Source organism: Pleurodeles waltl, chromosome 7 (assembly GCF_031143425.1).
Source record: "Pleurodeles waltl isolate 20211129_DDA chromosome 7, aPleWal1.hap1.20221129, whole genome shotgun sequence".
In the NCBI taxonomy this organism is placed as follows: Eukaryota; Metazoa; Chordata; class Amphibia; order Caudata; family Salamandridae; genus Pleurodeles; species Pleurodeles waltl.
In genome coordinates this window covers 965,951,444-965,969,068 of record NC_090446.1, presented here as the reverse complement: position 1 = coordinate 965,969,068, position 17,625 = coordinate 965,951,444, and the positions used below count along the sequence as shown (strand labels likewise).

The 17,625-nt window shown below is 43.2% G+C and overlaps 1 protein-coding gene across 1 annotated transcript in view; it reads right to left on the bottom strand.

Annotated features, from left to right (window-relative positions):
- The window catches only part of CCDC40 (coiled-coil domain 40 molecular ruler complex subunit), a 447,448-nt gene that overhangs the window by 376,002 nt on the left and 53,821 nt on the right, over positions 1 to 17,625 (bottom strand). Inside the window, exons 5-6 of the mRNA XM_069199714.1 lie at positions 14,713 to 14,881; positions 12,664 to 12,863 (exon numbers count right to left, since the gene is read on the bottom strand). Coding sequence (XP_069055815.1) covers positions 12,664 to 12,863; positions 14,713 to 14,881 — 369 coding nt within the window. The remainder of the gene's footprint in view (positions 1 to 12,663; positions 12,864 to 14,712; positions 14,882 to 17,625) is intronic.

The window sequence follows — 17,625 nt, the reverse complement described above, 5'->3', positions numbered from 1 at the left end:
GGATGGAGTATCATTTCATCAGCGAACGTTCGTTGGAGCTCTTTTATGCGCGCCGATTAATTTATGTGCAAAAAGCAGACTTAAAAAGCTCTCAAGGTCGACCTGTTTTGTCAATATCCCTGATAAAATGTCAGACTGCACATTTTACAAAGTACAAGTGCTTCGAAGTACTGGAAGTAACGAAGGTGTGATTTTGAAGGTTAGTGCGATAAAAGGGACGGGGCAGCACAAAAGCAAGGGCTGAGCCAATGATCGAGAGCGCTTCCAGAAATACGATGGGGGTCTACACTTAGTAATACCATAAAGGTAACCAACACATGAACCTGCTAATGTGCATGGCCCCACGCCACGATATGGAGAAGAAATGCCAAAGAAAGACGACGAAAGAGGGGGTCAGAGGAGGCGGGCGCTGTGGACTGAAATGTACCCGTAGATGCATGAAAGCTGGACAAAATATTGTCACCACCACCACCGAAGCAAGGTCCGAAAATCAGACATCCTAGAATATAACTCCTCTCTCCCTCCTGATAACGGCGGCGTGAATAGGCAGCAGGCACTACGCCTTACAGACTACCTATTTGTCCTTTGCTACCAAATATCCAAATTAGAAGACCGACCCAGGGAATACCCCTTCCAGACAGTTAGGTGGATGATGTGGGTATAACAAGAAAGTTGGTCCTTTAGAGGCCAGCTTAAGTGTCCAACATAAGCCAATGATATCACAAAGCGAGATGCTTCACTGCATCAAATCCTTGCTGGGTTAGATCTATGCTGAAGCAAAATCAGTTTCAAGGGCTTGTCCGCAAGAGGAGGGATAGTTATTAAAGGAGTACAGTAGGAAACAAAATATCTCTCATGGGCATGAAGACAACCCATCTTATTCAGAAACCTCCTAATTATTTATTCATTTATTTATTTGAGGGTTTTATATAGCATGGTCAGTTATCCCGTAAAGGGTGTTAGAGTGCTTTACAGATACAATAGAAAACTGACATCATATCTTTGTTAGCTATATGTCGTCACATGTAGCAGTACACTATCTAATATACAGGGAGTGCAGAATTATTAGGCAAATGAGTATTTTGACCACATCATCCTCTTTATGCATGTTGTCTTACTCCAAGCTGTATAGGCTCGAAAGCCTACTACCAATTAAGCATATTAGGTGATGTGCATCTCTGTAATGAGAAGGGGTGTGGTCTAATGACATCAACACCCTATATCAGGTGTGCATAATTATTAGGCAACTTCCTTTCCTTTGGCAAAATGGGTCAAAAGAAGGACTTGACAGGCTCAGAAAAGTCAAAAATAGTGAGATATCTTGCAGAGGGATGCAGCACTCTTAAAATTGCAAAGCTTCTGAAGCGTGATTATCGAACAATCAAGCTTTTCATTCAAAATAGTCAACAGGGTCGCAAGAAGCGTGTGGAAAAACCAAGGCGCAAAATAACTGCCCATGAACTGAGAAAAGTCAAGCGTGCAGCTGCCACGATGCCACTTGCCACCAGTTTGGCCATATTTCAGAGCTGCAACATCACTGGAGTGCCCAAAAGCACAAGGTGTGCAATACTCAGAGACATGGCCAAGGTAAGAAAGGCTGAAAGACGACCACCACTGAACAAGACACACAAGCTGAAACGTCAAGACTGGGTCAATAAATATCTCAAGACTGATTTTTCTAAGGTTTTATGGACTGATGAAATGAGAGTGAGTCTTGATGGGCCAGATGGATGGGCCCGTGGCTGGATTGGTAAAGGGCAGAGAGCTCCAGTCCGACTCAGACGCCAGCAAGGTGGAGGTGGAGTACTGGTTTGGGCTGGTATCATCAAAGATGAGCTTGTGGGGCCTTTTCGGGTTGAGGATGGAGTCAAGCTCAACTCCCAGTCCTACTGCCAGTTCCTGGAAGACACCTTCTTCAAGCAGTGGTACAGGAAGAAGTCTGCATCCTTCAAGAAAAACATGATTTTCATGCAGGACAATGCTCCATCACACGTGTCCAAGTACTCCACAGCGTGGCTGGCAAGAAAGGGTATAAAAGAAGGAACTCTAATGACATGGCCTCCTTGTTCACCTGATCTGAACCCCATTGAGAACCTGTGGTCCATCATCAAATGTGAGATTTACAAGGAGGGAAAACAGTACACCTCTCTGAACAGTGTCTGGGAGGCTGTGGTTGCTGCTGCACGCAATGTTGATGGTGAACAGATCAAAACACTGACAGAATCCATGGATGGCAGGCTTTTGAGTGTCCTTGCAAAGAAAGGTGGCTATATTGGTCACTGATTTGTTTTTGTTTTGTTTTTGAATGTCAGAAATGTATATTTGTGAATGTTGAGATGTTATATTAGTTTCACTGGTAATAATAAATAATTGAAATGGGTATATATATATTTTTTGTTAAGTTGCCTAATAATTATGCACAGTAATAGTCACCTGCACACACAGATATTCCCCTAACATAGCTAAAACTAAAAACAAACTAAAAACTACTTCCAAAAATATTCAGCTTTGATATTAATGAGTTTTTTGGGTTCATTGAGAACATGGTTGTTGTTCAATAATAAAATTAATCCTCAAAAATACAACTTGCCTAATAATTCTGCACTCCCTGTAAATTGGTGTGCCCTACTGCATGGTTCAATGTCTCTTTTAGTCAAGGAGATCCATAAGTACCAACGTTTTTCCTCATTTGAGGATGTTCATACACAATAAGGTTCTGCGAACTAAGAAGACCGGTAGTTTTCAGTGTGGATGTGTCGGATTGTTTGGAGTGTAGTCTATTTCGTGGGTGTGACTGGGTGGCTTAAGGATGTGATTTCGTTCAAGCTGCTTCCTATGGGACTCCGGGTTTAATGAGACTCACACTGTGTTTGTGCCGTTTTAGAGTTAGGAATCATCACATTGTTTTAGTGGAACCCTGACGTTAGAGTTTTCAGTTATTGCTTGTGCAATGTTAGGATGAGTAGTTATCAGACCAGCGTTGTTCTGTCGTGCACGTGGGATCTAGGAGTACGAGTTTTAAATCTATATTTGTTCAGTAGTTGGGCTGTGCTTCAGATAATGGGCGGTTCCTTCCTTTTTAGCCTAGCTCAATCTGGGGAATTAGCTACTATGAGGAGGTAGCGGCTGCTAACAAATAATTGTTGGAAAAGGATTTAGAATCAAACATAGAAAAATTCTCTCTGCTACATTCTCCCTTTTCAATCAATCAGTTTTTATAATGCGCAACTACTCACCCGTGAGGGTCTCAAGGTGCTGGTGGTGGGTCTGGGCCTCATTCGAAGAGCCGATATCTTGAGGTTCTTCCTGAAGATGGTGAGTGATGGGCTTTGTCTGAGGTGCCTGGACCACTTGTTCCAGCTCTTAGCTGCAAGGTAGGTGAAAGATCTTCCTCCAGGGGTGGTTTTCCGGATGCATGGGATGGTGGCTAGAGCTTGCGGGCGGAGCAGAGGGTCTGGCGGGATTATGGAATGAGATGCGATGGTTCAGGTAGGCCGGTCCGATGTTGTTAAAGGCCTTGTAGGTGTGGGAGTAGTTTGAAGTTGATTTGCTTCTCCGCTGGGAGCCAATGGAGGATTCTCAGGTTTTGGGAGATGTGTTCCTGGTGGGGGATGTTCAGGACGAGTCTGGTGGAGGCATTTTGGATGAGTTGTAGTTTCCTGATGCTCTTTGTTGTGGTGCCAACGTAGCGTTTCTGTAGTCGAGCTTGCTTGTGACTAGGGCGTCAGTGATACTCTTGTGGCAGTCGACCAGGATCCATTCGAAGATTTTGTGGAGTTGGTGGGGGATGTGCCAGCAGGAAGAGGTGGCTGCATTTACCTGTCGGATCATTGATAGGAAAGAGTTGAGAACGATTCCTAGGTTGCGGGTGTGGTCAGTCAGAGTAGGTGGTGCACTGAGCGATGTGGGCCACAAGGAGTCATCCCAGGCTGAAGTGGAGTTTCCAAAGATGATGAGCTCGGCCTTGTCCGAGTTGAACTTGAGGCAGCTCTCACTCATCCAAGCGGCGACGGCTTGTACTCTGGAGTGAAAGTTCCTCTTAGCTTTGTCTGGGTCTTTAGTGAGGGATATGATGGGTTGTGCGTCATTGGCGTATGACACTATGTTCATTCCATGGTCTCTGGCGATGTATACAAGCAGGGCCATGTAGATGTTGAAGACTTTGGGCTCAGGGAGGATCCTTGAGGGACTCCACAGCTGACTTCTGTTGGTTTCGATATGATGGGTGGGAGCCTGACTCTCTGTGTTCTTCCGGTGAGGAATGAGTGAATCCATTGCAAGACTTTTCCGCGGATTCCTGCGTCCTGGAGTCTGATGCATAAGGTGCTGTGGGAGACCATGTTGAAGGCTGCTTGAGAGGTCGAGTAGTAGAGTGCTGTGGTGTGGCTGTGGGCAAGGAGTGTGCGGACGTTATCAGTGGCTGCAAGAACAGCTGGGTCCGTGCTGCAGTTGCTGCAGAAGCCAGACTTGGAGGTATCCAGAGCGTTGTATTCTTCAAGGAATTGTCGCAGCTGTCCGTTTATGGCTTTTTCCACTGCTTTGGCTAGGTAGTGTAGCACCGAGATTGGCCGGAAATTCTTGAGCTCTGATCGGTCCGTTGTGGGTTTCTTCAGGAGGGAGCAGACTTAAGAGTGATTCCAATCTTTGGGGAAGGTGGCTCTTTGATAGAGTAGTTCGTCGTCTTGCGGAGTTCGGGCGATGGATGTTGTAGATGTGGTGAGGACAGGGGTCTGTGGGAGCTCCATAGGGAATGCTGTTCATGATTATTTCAGTGTCTTCTGTGGTGAGAGTGGACCAGTTGTGAACAGTTTGGGTAGGTTCTGGGGGGCTAGGTCGGTCGTAGGTTGTGATGCTGGGCAGGTTCTGTGGGAGAAAGCCGTCAAGGGTGTCCCTAATCTTGCAGTGGAAGAAGGTTGCAGATTTGTCGCAGAAGTCTTGCAACGGGGGGATGGTGCTGGCTTCAGAGGGAGGATTGGTGAATTTGTTGATTACCATGAAGAGTTCTCCCGTGTTGTCCGGGAGGTGTTGATGCGTTCACGGAGTGCGGCTTTTTTTTTGCGTTCTTGATGCGTGGGTGATGGGTGGCAGTGGCGGTTCTGGTTTTGCTGTTTCTCCATTTCTTCTCTAGGAGTCTGCAGGTGCGTTTGGATTATTGGAGTTCGGTGGTGAACCAGTTGGATGTTTTTGGGATGCGCTTGACAGAAGTTGATCTAAGGGGTGGTAAGGAGTTGGCGCATTCAGTGATCCAGAAGTTGAGGATGCGTGCTGTGGCATTGGCATTGTCGTTGGGGGGAGAAGGTGTTTTGGCAAGGGTCGTGGTGAGTTGCTCGTCGGTGATTCTGTTCCATTACTGTGGGGGTCCCTAGGGACGCAGAGGTGGCTCTTGGGTGCAGTGATGGAGAAGTGTGGGCAGTGAGGGTAAGTCCAGTCTGGGGTGGAGATATTTTTGATGGTAATCTGGTTGCTTGAGGTGAAAATGTGATCTAGTGTGTGTCCTGCGGAGTGCGTGTGTGCGGTGATCAGTTGTCTGAGGCCGAGGGTGGTGAGATTGTCAAGTAGGAAAGTGGTGTTTCGGTCATTGTGGTCCTCGAAGTGGAAATTCAAGTCGCCAGGAGGAGGTAGTCGGTGAACGCCAGGGCATGGGGGATGGCAATGTCTACAATGGCGTCGATTAGGGTCGGGCGGTCTGTAGACCAGGGTACTGCAGAGGGAGGAGTTATGAGGAGCGTAGATCAGGAAGTGGAGGTGTTCCATTGTGGTGCAGTGTTCCTCCGTGTTGACAAGTGAGAACTGGTGTACAATGGCCAGTCCTCTGCCCGGATGGGAGGGCCGGTCCTTCCTTAGGATGTTGTAGCTGTCTGTGATTGCGATGACGACATCTGGTCCGGATTTAGGGTTGGTCCAGGTTCTTGGTTAGGAATGCGATGTCTGGACGGGTGGAGTCGATCAGGTCCCAAATTTCAGCGGTGTGCTTATGGAGGGAGCGTATATTCAGAAGGAGGCAGTTGATGAGATTGTGGCGGGCGTCAGTGGTTTCAGTTTTGGGGTGTTCTGGTTGTTTGTTGTGGCTGAAAATGAGGTTGCAGTTCTGGCAGGAAAAAGATCCGTGGGTGTCCTTAGGAGATGTGGTGCAGCAGGTGCTGAGACGTCCTTTGTTAAGGCGGTGGAGGGTCTTGGCGTCGTCAAGGAGGGTGGTTAGGGATTGGCTTATCAGAGATTCAGGGTTCCTGGCATTGGGCATGGTCCAGGTGCAGATGGGCTTCCCTTTGGCATGCCAGTGGCGCGCCCGCTGCGCACAGCCGCCATTAAGTGGAGGGAGGTGGGGGATCCAGTCAGCTGGGAGGCAGGAGGGCAGGAAACACGCTTTGCAGGATGGGGGGGTGGGGCCACAGGGGCAGCAGCGGAGCAGGAGGGTGAGGGTAACAGAAGAGACAGAAAAGTAAGAGAAGAGACAGTAAAAAGAAAAAATAGATGACGAAGTGAAAACAGAGGTAAAAAGGCAGAAGTATAAAAGCAGGAGTTAGGAGAGTTAGAGAGAGAGAGAGAGAGAGAGAGAGACAGAAGATACTGACTTGTAGATGGTCACTATGGATGAGGCGCAGGCAGGAGCCTGCGGGTGGAGGAGGGCCTCAAACTGAGAGTCTGGCAGGATCTCAGTTTGTTACCAAGGCAGAGGCAGCAGGAGCAGCTAGGGATGGCAACAGACACCAACCAGGAGGTCAGTGGAGTCCACCTTTTCTGTCTCGCTCACTTGCTGGATCAAAGTCTGATAATGAAAAATAAGTGCTGCTTCTGAAAAAAAAGAGTACTGGATCCACCACCTGTAGCGACCTGCACAAATGAAGCAATGATCCTCCCACAGACAAGGGAGGTCATTTCCCACCCTCAGTAGACTAGAGACCAAGTGGAACAGTGGGAAGGGAACGCTGTGAGGAAGAGGTGTGGTTGGTAGGACCGAGTAAAAAAGGGTCAACAAAATGGACAACAGAGGCCCAAAGCAAAAGTTTATTTCTTTAAAATTCTTGGAGAAATACTGGAATACAGTAATGAATATGATCAACAAATATCTTTTTCTAGTAAATGTGAATTGACTTAAGAGTAGACAACGTTGGGCATTAATGGTCAACGTCCAGAAAGGTAATAAAGATTTATGTACTTATGAATGTTACCAGTCATATAAAGGGTAGTTTTGAGTGACAGCCCTGGACAGAGCAAGATATCTAGACTCGGGCCCCTACCTCAGTGTTCTTTTCCCACAATTATGGAGTTTCTAGGAAGAAACAGGGGGCAGCAAAGAATGAGCATTCTGTTATTGCTCTTTACAGGCAACCCAACCTGATGCTTAGTATGATGATAACCCTAGGTTCCCATAATGCACCCCATCCTGGGGGATAGGTGATCTTATCATACTGACAACGGGCGAAAGGCCCTGTCAATAAAAATCATCTCCAGACTATTGGAATTTTAAGGAGAGTGTGCGACCTTAAAGATACATGGCGAGAAATGCACACCACTAACTTAAAATTCAATTATACTAGCTGCTCATACTAGAGCCGGATGCAAATACATTGCCTCCTACTATTTAAAGAAATACGATTTAAAGAAATGAGTTTGCCCAACAATACAATGTATTTTATATATAAAATATGAGGTCTGTCATTCCTCCCACGAGTAAAGAGATTTACTACTAATATACTTGTATGAGACTGAATGAGGGATTATCTTGAATAGAACAACAGGGTTGGCTTGTTCCAATGCAATAAAAGATTGTTTCAAGGACATAGACAGGCATACACTGGAGGCACATACAATAACGGGAACATACCCTTAAGAACATATATGCAAAGCTAATCGAGCTGGAGGGCAACAAAGCTTCACAGAAGGAAGCACAGAACACTATATGCTCATGTTTTTTAAGAAACAGTCAGATCTTTTCAGGAATCTATACAGAAATGATATGAGGAGAGTGAGAAGGCCATTCGCTTGCCCACATGGAAGGCGCAGGCTCAAGATTAAGGCAATAAGATAAGTACTGGGTTGAAAGTAAACAATCAGTCAGCAAATAGCACCCAGTTTAACAGATTTCGCATATAACATTACCAGCAACAGCAAACAAGAGGCAGGATTGATGGGTCAAAGGTACTTGTGTTCACAAACTGCAGCTCTCGCTGCCCCTATCCAAAAGGAAGAGATTCAAGCTGCCATTATGTGGGTACTAGGTGGGAAACCCCCTGATTCTGATGACATCAGCTGATTCACCTTTTTGGAAACGTTTATAATGTAATTTTGGGAGAAGCCCACCCTGCCCATTTATATTGCCCTCTGTATAGAGCCTTGTGCTCATATGATTTGTAATAACTCTCATTGCAAATGTATGCTGGTATACCCAGTTCCTGCTGACAACATAGCTTTAATACCCTCAGCTAGCACTGAAACGCCAACCACAGCACTGATTTTCGAGTGATGGGCTATAAACAAATATGTCCCAAACAGAACTGTCCATTCAGTATACTTCTAGAAGTGAGAGCTGCAGATGTGCAATTTTCAAACCAGTATTCGTGGGTTTTAAGTTGCAGGGGCCTGTGCGCTTTGATATGCTTTGAATTATCATCCTTTATTGACCCGAATGCAACAGCAGCTCAAACTGTGGCAAAACCTACCACTGAAACGGATAGGCGGAGTGAAAGTTATAAAGAATATTTTTTAATACTATGCCATGGTATCTAAAATCGAACACTTTTAAAAAAAAGAAAGTCAACGAATTAATTAACACATGAAGTTAAAGAGGGCTACCAAGTTGAAAGCAGCTCTTCAGAGAGCTTGGGGTGCAATTTGGACTGTGAAATACTATGACAGCACTGTTTTAGAACTGTTTTAGAACATATTTTTTCACAACAGCCAATGGCAGGGTTTTTATTTATGTACCAAAACCCAAAATTATACAAGAAACTCTATTTAAAATACAACTTTACATTAATCTCAGTCATGTGCTGTCTATGAAGTAGGACCCCGAAATCATAGCAGGAATTGGCTTTAAAGTAGAGAGTAATAACAATATTACTAACCCTGGATACGTCTTTAAACTTCATTATGGCCTTTTCAGAAGTGGAGAACAGAGTTAATATATTGCAAGAGGATTGTTTATTTAAATACTTGTAACTGAAGAATTTGATAGAAACCAGAAAGAAATCAGATGGTATACCTCAAACAACATCCTGAAAACCTGTTTGGATCAGAGAGATTGAGAACCTCGCAGATCTCTCAAATTCTAAAAGATTTTGATCAGCTGGCCAGAGATGGTGTACAGTGGTGTGGGAAAGGAAATCGAGGGTAGTGTTTTGCAGCCGCGAAGGCTGCACCTGATTCAAAAGGTGTGTAAGTTGTTTACAGGAACACACATGCAACAAATACAATATTTTAAATCAGCAGCTTATACTAAATCCTAGAATTGCCCTAGAAAATTAAATGGCTTATCTGCAGCAAATGTACTCCAGGGTGGGCCTTGGGACCATAGGATATGGCTCTGCCTGAAATTGCAGACTTAGTATGAATATGTATTCTTCACAATCTCCAAGCCTAGTATGGATGTTTTGTGGATCTGTTTGCTTCCAGAAATAGCTTAAATAGCAAAGAGTTGGAACTCTCTTAAGAAGCTAAATGGGTGTATAACAAAATTAGGGAAACAGGGAGCGAAAGGCAGGCTTACCTTGGAATACAATGCAGACATACCTCACGTAAGAGAAAAACAAAATGGAAAGGTAAACGTCAGACAGCGCAAAGTACTCTTTTTTTTTTTTTTTTTTTTTTGCAGAGGAGGAAAACGCTAAAGGTTTTGATTAGTTTTTATAGCATTGTCCAGTTGAAATGTAAGTATGTTTGTTTTGTCATACTTTTGCTAACCATTTAAAAAAAAAAGGTCAAGGATACTCTGATGGTGGCGGTGTCAACATGATGGTACTCCTGGACCTTTTCACTGCACTTTAGATTGTGTTAACCATCTTCACTGCTTATAGGTCATTGTGGTGGGTGGTGGTCCATGGTAATAGTGTAAAGGTTGTTCTTCATATCACACTCAGGCAGTGGTTGCACTTCCCTATTTTCCCTCAGAATTTCGCCATATGGCCTGTGGGATTCCACAAGGCTTTGCACTACATTTGGCATTTATACATGCATTCTGATAACCAACATGCTCAACAGTGCATTATGAAGATCTTGGTGAGACAATCACAATGATTCATGTGGGCATGGTGGTAATCCAGGAAGAAATGTGCAAACACTGGCCCATGCTTAACTAAGAAATGACCAATAGTGTGTGGCAGTGCAGACCTGTGGATCCACTCTTTGTGGTCTAAAGCCTTAGCAGAATCCTACACAGATGTTCACTTTGTGCTGAACCTTAACTTCAAATTTGATCCAGATCTCAAAACTCTTGGTAGGCACTGTGCCTTGCTTCTGTCAGAGAAAATGACTGCGCAAATGTTTGCCTCCATGTTTGGGGAAAGACCTGTTATTGCCGCCATTGCTGGCTGCAGACGTGATTTTGGAAAATCTGTGCCTATGTCTTCTGAAATAAATACGTAAATACTTGGCTCACTTCCAAAGCTATTCAAAATAGAGCATCTTGTCTTTTGCTGGCTGATACAAAATTTGAACTTGTATGCTTTGTACCATCCAGAGACTTCTAATTTTGACCACGTTGACTTCAAATTCTTGGGCATAGGTAATCATTACTCAGATGATGCAGCCCCTTTGTTTTTCCAAGATTAGATTACAGCAGTGCACCAACAGCTGCTCTCTCTGCACTACTGATTAGATTCTAATCAAAGCTTCCTCTTTTATTCATTTCCATTGGGATGGGCATGCTTTTTCTGGTATGCTTCCAAAGCCTGGAACAGATTTCCCCTGTACCTAAAGGAACTTTAAACCATCTTAAATTTAGGAAACCTTTAAAGGCCTGGCTCGCTGCCATTGCCTACACTTACTAACCTCATGTTCTGTAGCTGTTCATAAGCTCCAAGAGCCCCTTTGGGGTGAATGTTTGGTCTATAACAATAATAACATAGCATGGCAAACACTGCAGCAAAATGTGCTTTGGAGTTATGAACCCTCACCTGCGGCCTTCGTTCTTGGTGCCATTTCCTTATAAAAACCATTCCTTGCACTGAAACATTTAAATTCGCTAACTCCATTCAACCACCTGTACACAAGATAGCATTTGAGGCTTTCACATCAAAGGCTCACAATGTACAAGAAACTGAGTTTACAGCTACATCACCCAGCTCTCATTCTGTACATGAGATGCCAACAAGGTCTGTGAAACGCAAATAACTCTCAAATCTCATTAAGTACATAATATTTAATCTGAGTCTACAAGATGCAGCTCTCCAAATGTACATGAGCTTTTGTAAAAAAAGACAACACCAAACCTTCATGCTTATATTCCATTAACAGCAAAAGATGCCCCTTAATGATGCGCATGAGGCTCTGAGCCTGTATTACCCTACCACCTTAATGTACACAAGACTCCTTTGAGGCTATAACTCCCAACAATCATGATGTTTACAGAACTCCATCTAAGGCAAAACTGTCCAACGCTATGATATGCACAATACCCAATGTTAGGCGGGATCATCAGTCTTTTACGGTCTATATATGTAACTCATCTAGCTAAATCAATGAACACTTGTGATGTATGTGATAATCGATTAGAGACCATGACAAACCATTAGTATGTCAATGAAGTGCTCTAAGAGGCTACAACACCCAAAATCTCAAAATATATATGAAGCTCTAAAGGAGGCTACAATAATTAAACCATCAATACAACACGAGATTCTATCAGAAGCTACAACACCCAGCTGCCATGATGCCCATGAGGCTCCTTTATAGGCAACACCATCTGAAGCCTCAAGAGGGATATAAGACTTCATCGACTGCTCCAGCAATACTCCACCTGATGTACATGCAGCTGCTTTTGAAGTCACATGCCCTAACTCTCTTGATGTCTGGCTCTATTTGATATGAGACTACAACAATCAGCACTCTTGACATTTACTATGCTATAACAAAATGCTCTAATAAAAATGTTGAAACTTGAAGCTTTCACTGCAAATGATGGAAAGAATATTTTCCATCACATGCTAACCATATAAGAATATACTTGTGAATAAGTGAAAAAAGTTAAAAATACCATGGGTGACCACTTATGGGCAAGGATTGTAATGCCTTAAAACAAAGTTACTACAATCAGTCTCTCGTATGTTCTCCCTCTGCTGTGACAGTTTAGGGGTAAACAAGACGGTCCAACATTCAAGTTTTTCCAGCACTAGAACCATACCATTGATGATTCAAGGTAAGGATGATGCAGAGGTACTGGCATTGGTGGGTTCAATAGTACCAGGTCCTACGTTTGTGAATAAGGCTCTGGATTGAGGCACAGATGAAAAGAGGGTAGATGCAAACTGGGTTATCATAAAAAGAGGAGGTTTTTAAAATGCAGCTAAAGCTGTAACAGAAACAGTCATGTGTACAGTGCACCTTTCACAGAAACGATTCTGCTAGTAAATTTGCAATTTACCTATTGACTTGTTCTCCTGTTTGAGGCAAACCAGACTGCAGGACAGGTTCACATATCTGAATATCAGAAAAGTGTCATATTCTTACATGATCAGGGTCCAAGACCAACAGCTGTGCCTCTTCCTCTTCATCAGTGCTGGCTATCTCTGCTTCACCTTCTTCATGCTGCATATTACCATTGACTTCTTCATCACACTCTTCTTCGCTATCCAAACCGCCCAGTTGAGAACTGAACTGCTGAAGAGCAGAGTCGGGGTATGGAGAGGATGTAGCAACACCTGTGTCACCTGAAATCAGAAAAGCTAATGATGAGTTTGAAGGTACCATGAAATTAGGCCTGATGCTAATGTAGATTGGCCAAAGAGTTACATAAGATCAGAAGAAATTGATTTTGTTGGGATGGACATTGTGAACCTGAACAAGGATGATTTGGCAATCAAAGGGGCAGGGCACCAGTGAGCTACAGAGGGTTGAATAAATAATTCAAATGAGACAGCGCTCACCGCTCAAGGAAGTAGCAATGGAGATGGGGCAAGAACCAGGGAGCAACACAAGGCTTAGAGAAACGCCAGATGGACACAAACAACAGGCACCTGCAAAGGACTGAAGGAACCACTGGAGGGACTGGACAGCAATGGAAGGCACTGGACAGCAAAGAAGGGCCTTCCCATCAGAGAAACCCCAAAGGAGCTGAAGAGGGCCAGATGAACCATTACATATGCAAAAACACTTAAAGATGCACAGGGCTGGAAGAACCATCTGCTGGAGTATAGAATCCAAGAGGAGAAGGAAAAATGGTGAGTGGGCATGCATCAAGGAAGTGCTTATGGCTAATGGAACTATCAGAAGGAGTTGCAAAGGGATGAATACGCCGAACCAAGTGGGCACACACCAAGGACAAATGCACTGGGAACAGACATCAGAGAAGGATGAAGGGACAATCAAGAACAAACACCAAGGAGATCTAAACAGTTGAAGGAACCATTGCATGAGGGACTGAACAAATGGCAGCATATAAATGAATAAGACATCCAATGTGATCAAACAATAAGTAGCTTAATGAGACTTGGGTTAGACATTAAGAAGCTATACAAGGTTGAAAGAACAACCCCATGGAGACAGACACCCAGGAGGTGCACATGGCTTACAAAACCATTCAGTGGAGACAGACGCAAAGATCTACACAGGGTTTAAAGAACTATTGAAATGGGAACATAAAACAGTGAGCCAAAATTAACAACTGGCAGTCCAATGGGAAAAGAGTAGCAGAGGTCGTATGACACACTCAATGGGGTTGGAAACCATTGGGCTGCCTATGCCTTAAGATACGATTTGAAGTATGCAGTAACAGAGAGCTGCACATGGCTTAAAGAAGCATCTAATGTGGATTTACACCAAGGAGCTTTACATACATTAGGTAAGCACCACTGAAGCCTGGCTGTGGCCAAATGTCTGGCTCATCCCTGGTCCCTTGGGGATTGTAAACTAAAATAAAGCTAGGTGAAGCTGCTCCTAACTCTCAGTAATGCAGGTTTGTTTAGAAACTATTACTTTCAAGGAATGTTATTCAATATAGCAATATCATCTACTGTATTAAGTTGAAACATAAATATTTACGAAATAACATTTTCTTAATTGTAAAGAGTCTTTATCATACTTTTACATTACATTTGTTCAGGATTTACAAATCAAATATATTCATTGATCTGCACATGCTTTCGCTATTCGGGCAAGGCCAGACTTCCGGCCCAGATTGCTCTATGCATTTACTGGCTTCCCCAACTCTAGATTTGAAGAATCATGCAACAGGAGTAGAGACCAGAAACCTACACAAGGCTGAAAAAAACTTTCAAAGGGAGCAGGCAGGAAGGAGCTGCACTGGGTCAAGGAACAATTTAATTGGAACAGCAAACAAGAAACTTCACAGGGATGAGTTGACAAGTCAATATGGACAGACGATATGGGAGGTGTGAAGGATATAAGGGATCATCCAGCAGGCATTAGGAAGGTACAGGGAGCCAAAGGAACTCTCCAATGGGGACACACACTAAAGACATGCCCAAGGGGAAATAACATATACCTCTATCAGCTAGCTGGGAGTGTGCCCATGCCATGAAATGAGGCCATCTCTTTTACCTGACTCAACATGGTGCAGTGCCCGTGTGGACAAGACTGACCGCTGACTGCTAGCTCCCGAAGAGGTGCGCAAAGCACTCCGGCTGCTGGTAATTATTGTCTGGTCTTGAGTTTTGAGAGCTGGTGTGCCACCATCTGCTTTATCAGAGATCTCAGTCAAACTCACCCGCTTTATACAGGAAACAAAAATATATATTTGTTACATGACAATGCTAGTTAACAAAACCTGCTAACAGTAAATATTGTGCATTTTATTCAAGTTGCTTTTCATGAGATATTTTTGAATGCTATAATAATTACCCAGTTGAAATGAAGTCCATTTTATAGTCCACAAAAACGAAAAGTGGGTTTAGCCACACAGAGATTCAAATTAGTGAAAAATCAGTCTAAACATACCTCAGTAAAGGTTGTGTTAACGTCTTGGGCCAGCTAGCTAGCTTTCTGGCTGTGTAAAATCTATTACACATATTACTGTGCTCCAGTGTGACTCTTTATCCCACAATCCAGTTACAGTGGTCTGTAAACCTTTACACATGACTGCATTTCAGCCCCTCATATATTATAAGAGCAATTCACCATGTGGCTCAACAAACTCTTGTCCACCAACCATACCTTACTACTGTAAGTGCTCCTAATTATTTCCATCTATAAGACATTTCAGTGGGTTCATAAAACAGCGATCTGTACATGTGTGCTAGTCATGGTTTAAGAGGCCTGTGGTGAAGACTTAGCCTTTGATCTTTCTGAGGATGTCAGTTTGAGTACCTCGTTAAAATGTAGATCTTTCACAAACGTTGCTTAGTGTCTGGACACTCCCGACCTATGTTTTTCAACTGGCATAACACATAGACTCCTGCTTTTCACTTGAAGCATTTATGATACCTTCCCCCAATTCTGTTGAATTAAAAAAAACTGGTACGAAAATTTAATAATAAAAAAAAAAAAATGAAAATCTGTGAATCACAAGTTGCATTTTCCTCACAATTGTGTCCTAATCTTGTATTTTTCTAATAATGGACAATTGCTAGTTTTGAAAACCTCGAAGTCCACCATGGTTTCTGTTTCTGGTGAAGTTATGTTATTTCTGCATAATTCTTACATCATTTTCCAATGCTGCCCAACAGGATGCTAAAGTTAACTAATTTTGTAAACTGATGAGTCGTAAACTGATTTGTGATAACTGGCAAATATTGTGGAACTTTTCCATAATCTATTAGCTCGTCAATATTGACTGAAATTATCTAAACCTGTATAGTTGTGATGGACAGTTTGATGATTTGGTGCAATTAATTCGATACATCACCAGCCATTTGTGCCAAAATGTGCCGATTTGGCAAGATTGTGTCATTACAGTTCTTGTGAACAGAGATGGCTAGAGGCATAGACCATCAGATGACCTATAATATGTAATAGAGGGTAATACTTGTCGATGATAACACCGCCATACACAAATTCTGAACATATTTGTATTTTTGTCTGCCATATATTAAGAAGTAATTTGTTTGCTGAAACACTGTTTCAAAGCTATACATGTATAAGAAACTTTTATATGTTACCGTATTCCATTCACCCCAACTGAACAGGAAGATACAACTCAAGTGAAACTCACTTGAATAGACCATTCACATTATTCCTGCCAAAGTCCTTATAGTGAAACAGGTATCTAAACACTCAGTAACAAAACTATTACTTAAACGATCTCTTGAGATCAATTAAAAAAAGATAGGTAACATACATAAAAAGATACTAGAGTTTAAAAAAGGTACGTATTAGGATAGAGATAGAGTTGGGGCTGATTTATTTTAAGAGTATAATTCACCACTCCAGCATTCTTCATTTTAACATAAATTCAAATTTTACACATCAGTATAGGCAGGAACAACCACCAGCTTGCTAATGAGCTGAAGTGACAGTGCCATTATCCTTATGGGGAACAGGCAGACTGTTGGCTTCAAACCAGGAGGCGTTAGCTTCCTTTTACTCCATTAGTGGAATCATGATTTCAGTATAAAAGGCGAGAAAACAAAATACATACAGAACTCTTGTTAACAACCACAAACATCTTTCACCTTGGACTATGTGAAGTTCTGAATGAATCAACCCTACTCTCTCAGAGTAGAGTGACATCACACTCAGGTAAAAGTGTGAATAGGGTTCTGGGAAAGCTAAAGATCAATTGATTTGTAAATTTAAAATGTCAACAGGTGTTTCCTTTACAGGGCTAAGGTGAGACCCAATCATTACAGGGCCTTTCTGATCCCAGGACCAAGAAATCAAAAACATCCCTCTTCCCAAGCACTGGAGGCCTTGTTGGACTGACAAGTGCTGGAAGCTATTCCGATTGCTATTCAAACAATGTCTTTCTCAGGCTGGGTACCAACCAGACTGTATTACTCCGGAGAATTACAGGAGGCAGACAATGCAGAGGACAATCCTGGGCCATTTTACAAACAAGGAGCAGTCGGACTCTGCTGTGACAAACCTGTAAGTGGTGTGTCCAGAGCAGACAATGTTAACAAACCCTATTATAGTGAATGCACGTTCCTCAGCACAGTTGTGAACTTAAGCCTGCTCTGTGAGTGTGTGTGTACGTGTGTTTGTACCTGCTAGCCCTTCCTTCTCTGTGCACATGGAAATCCACCTGCATTTCAAAGAGGGACAGAGATGCCCAAGCAGGCCGGTATAGTGAGTGATTACACATGCCTGAAGGGGGATATCTGGGAGGGTCATGGGACTAACTTTGCCCCTTTCTAAGGGGTGCCTATGGGGGCCATACCGACTGTGCATCTGGGGGCACACAGATCTATCTGGCACACAATCGGGACAGCTTATTTGAGGGAGTGTTTGTTCATTTGCATGGAGTCTGTCTTCCCATGCAAATTAAGGAACAATCCAAAAAGACTGAACCAGCAC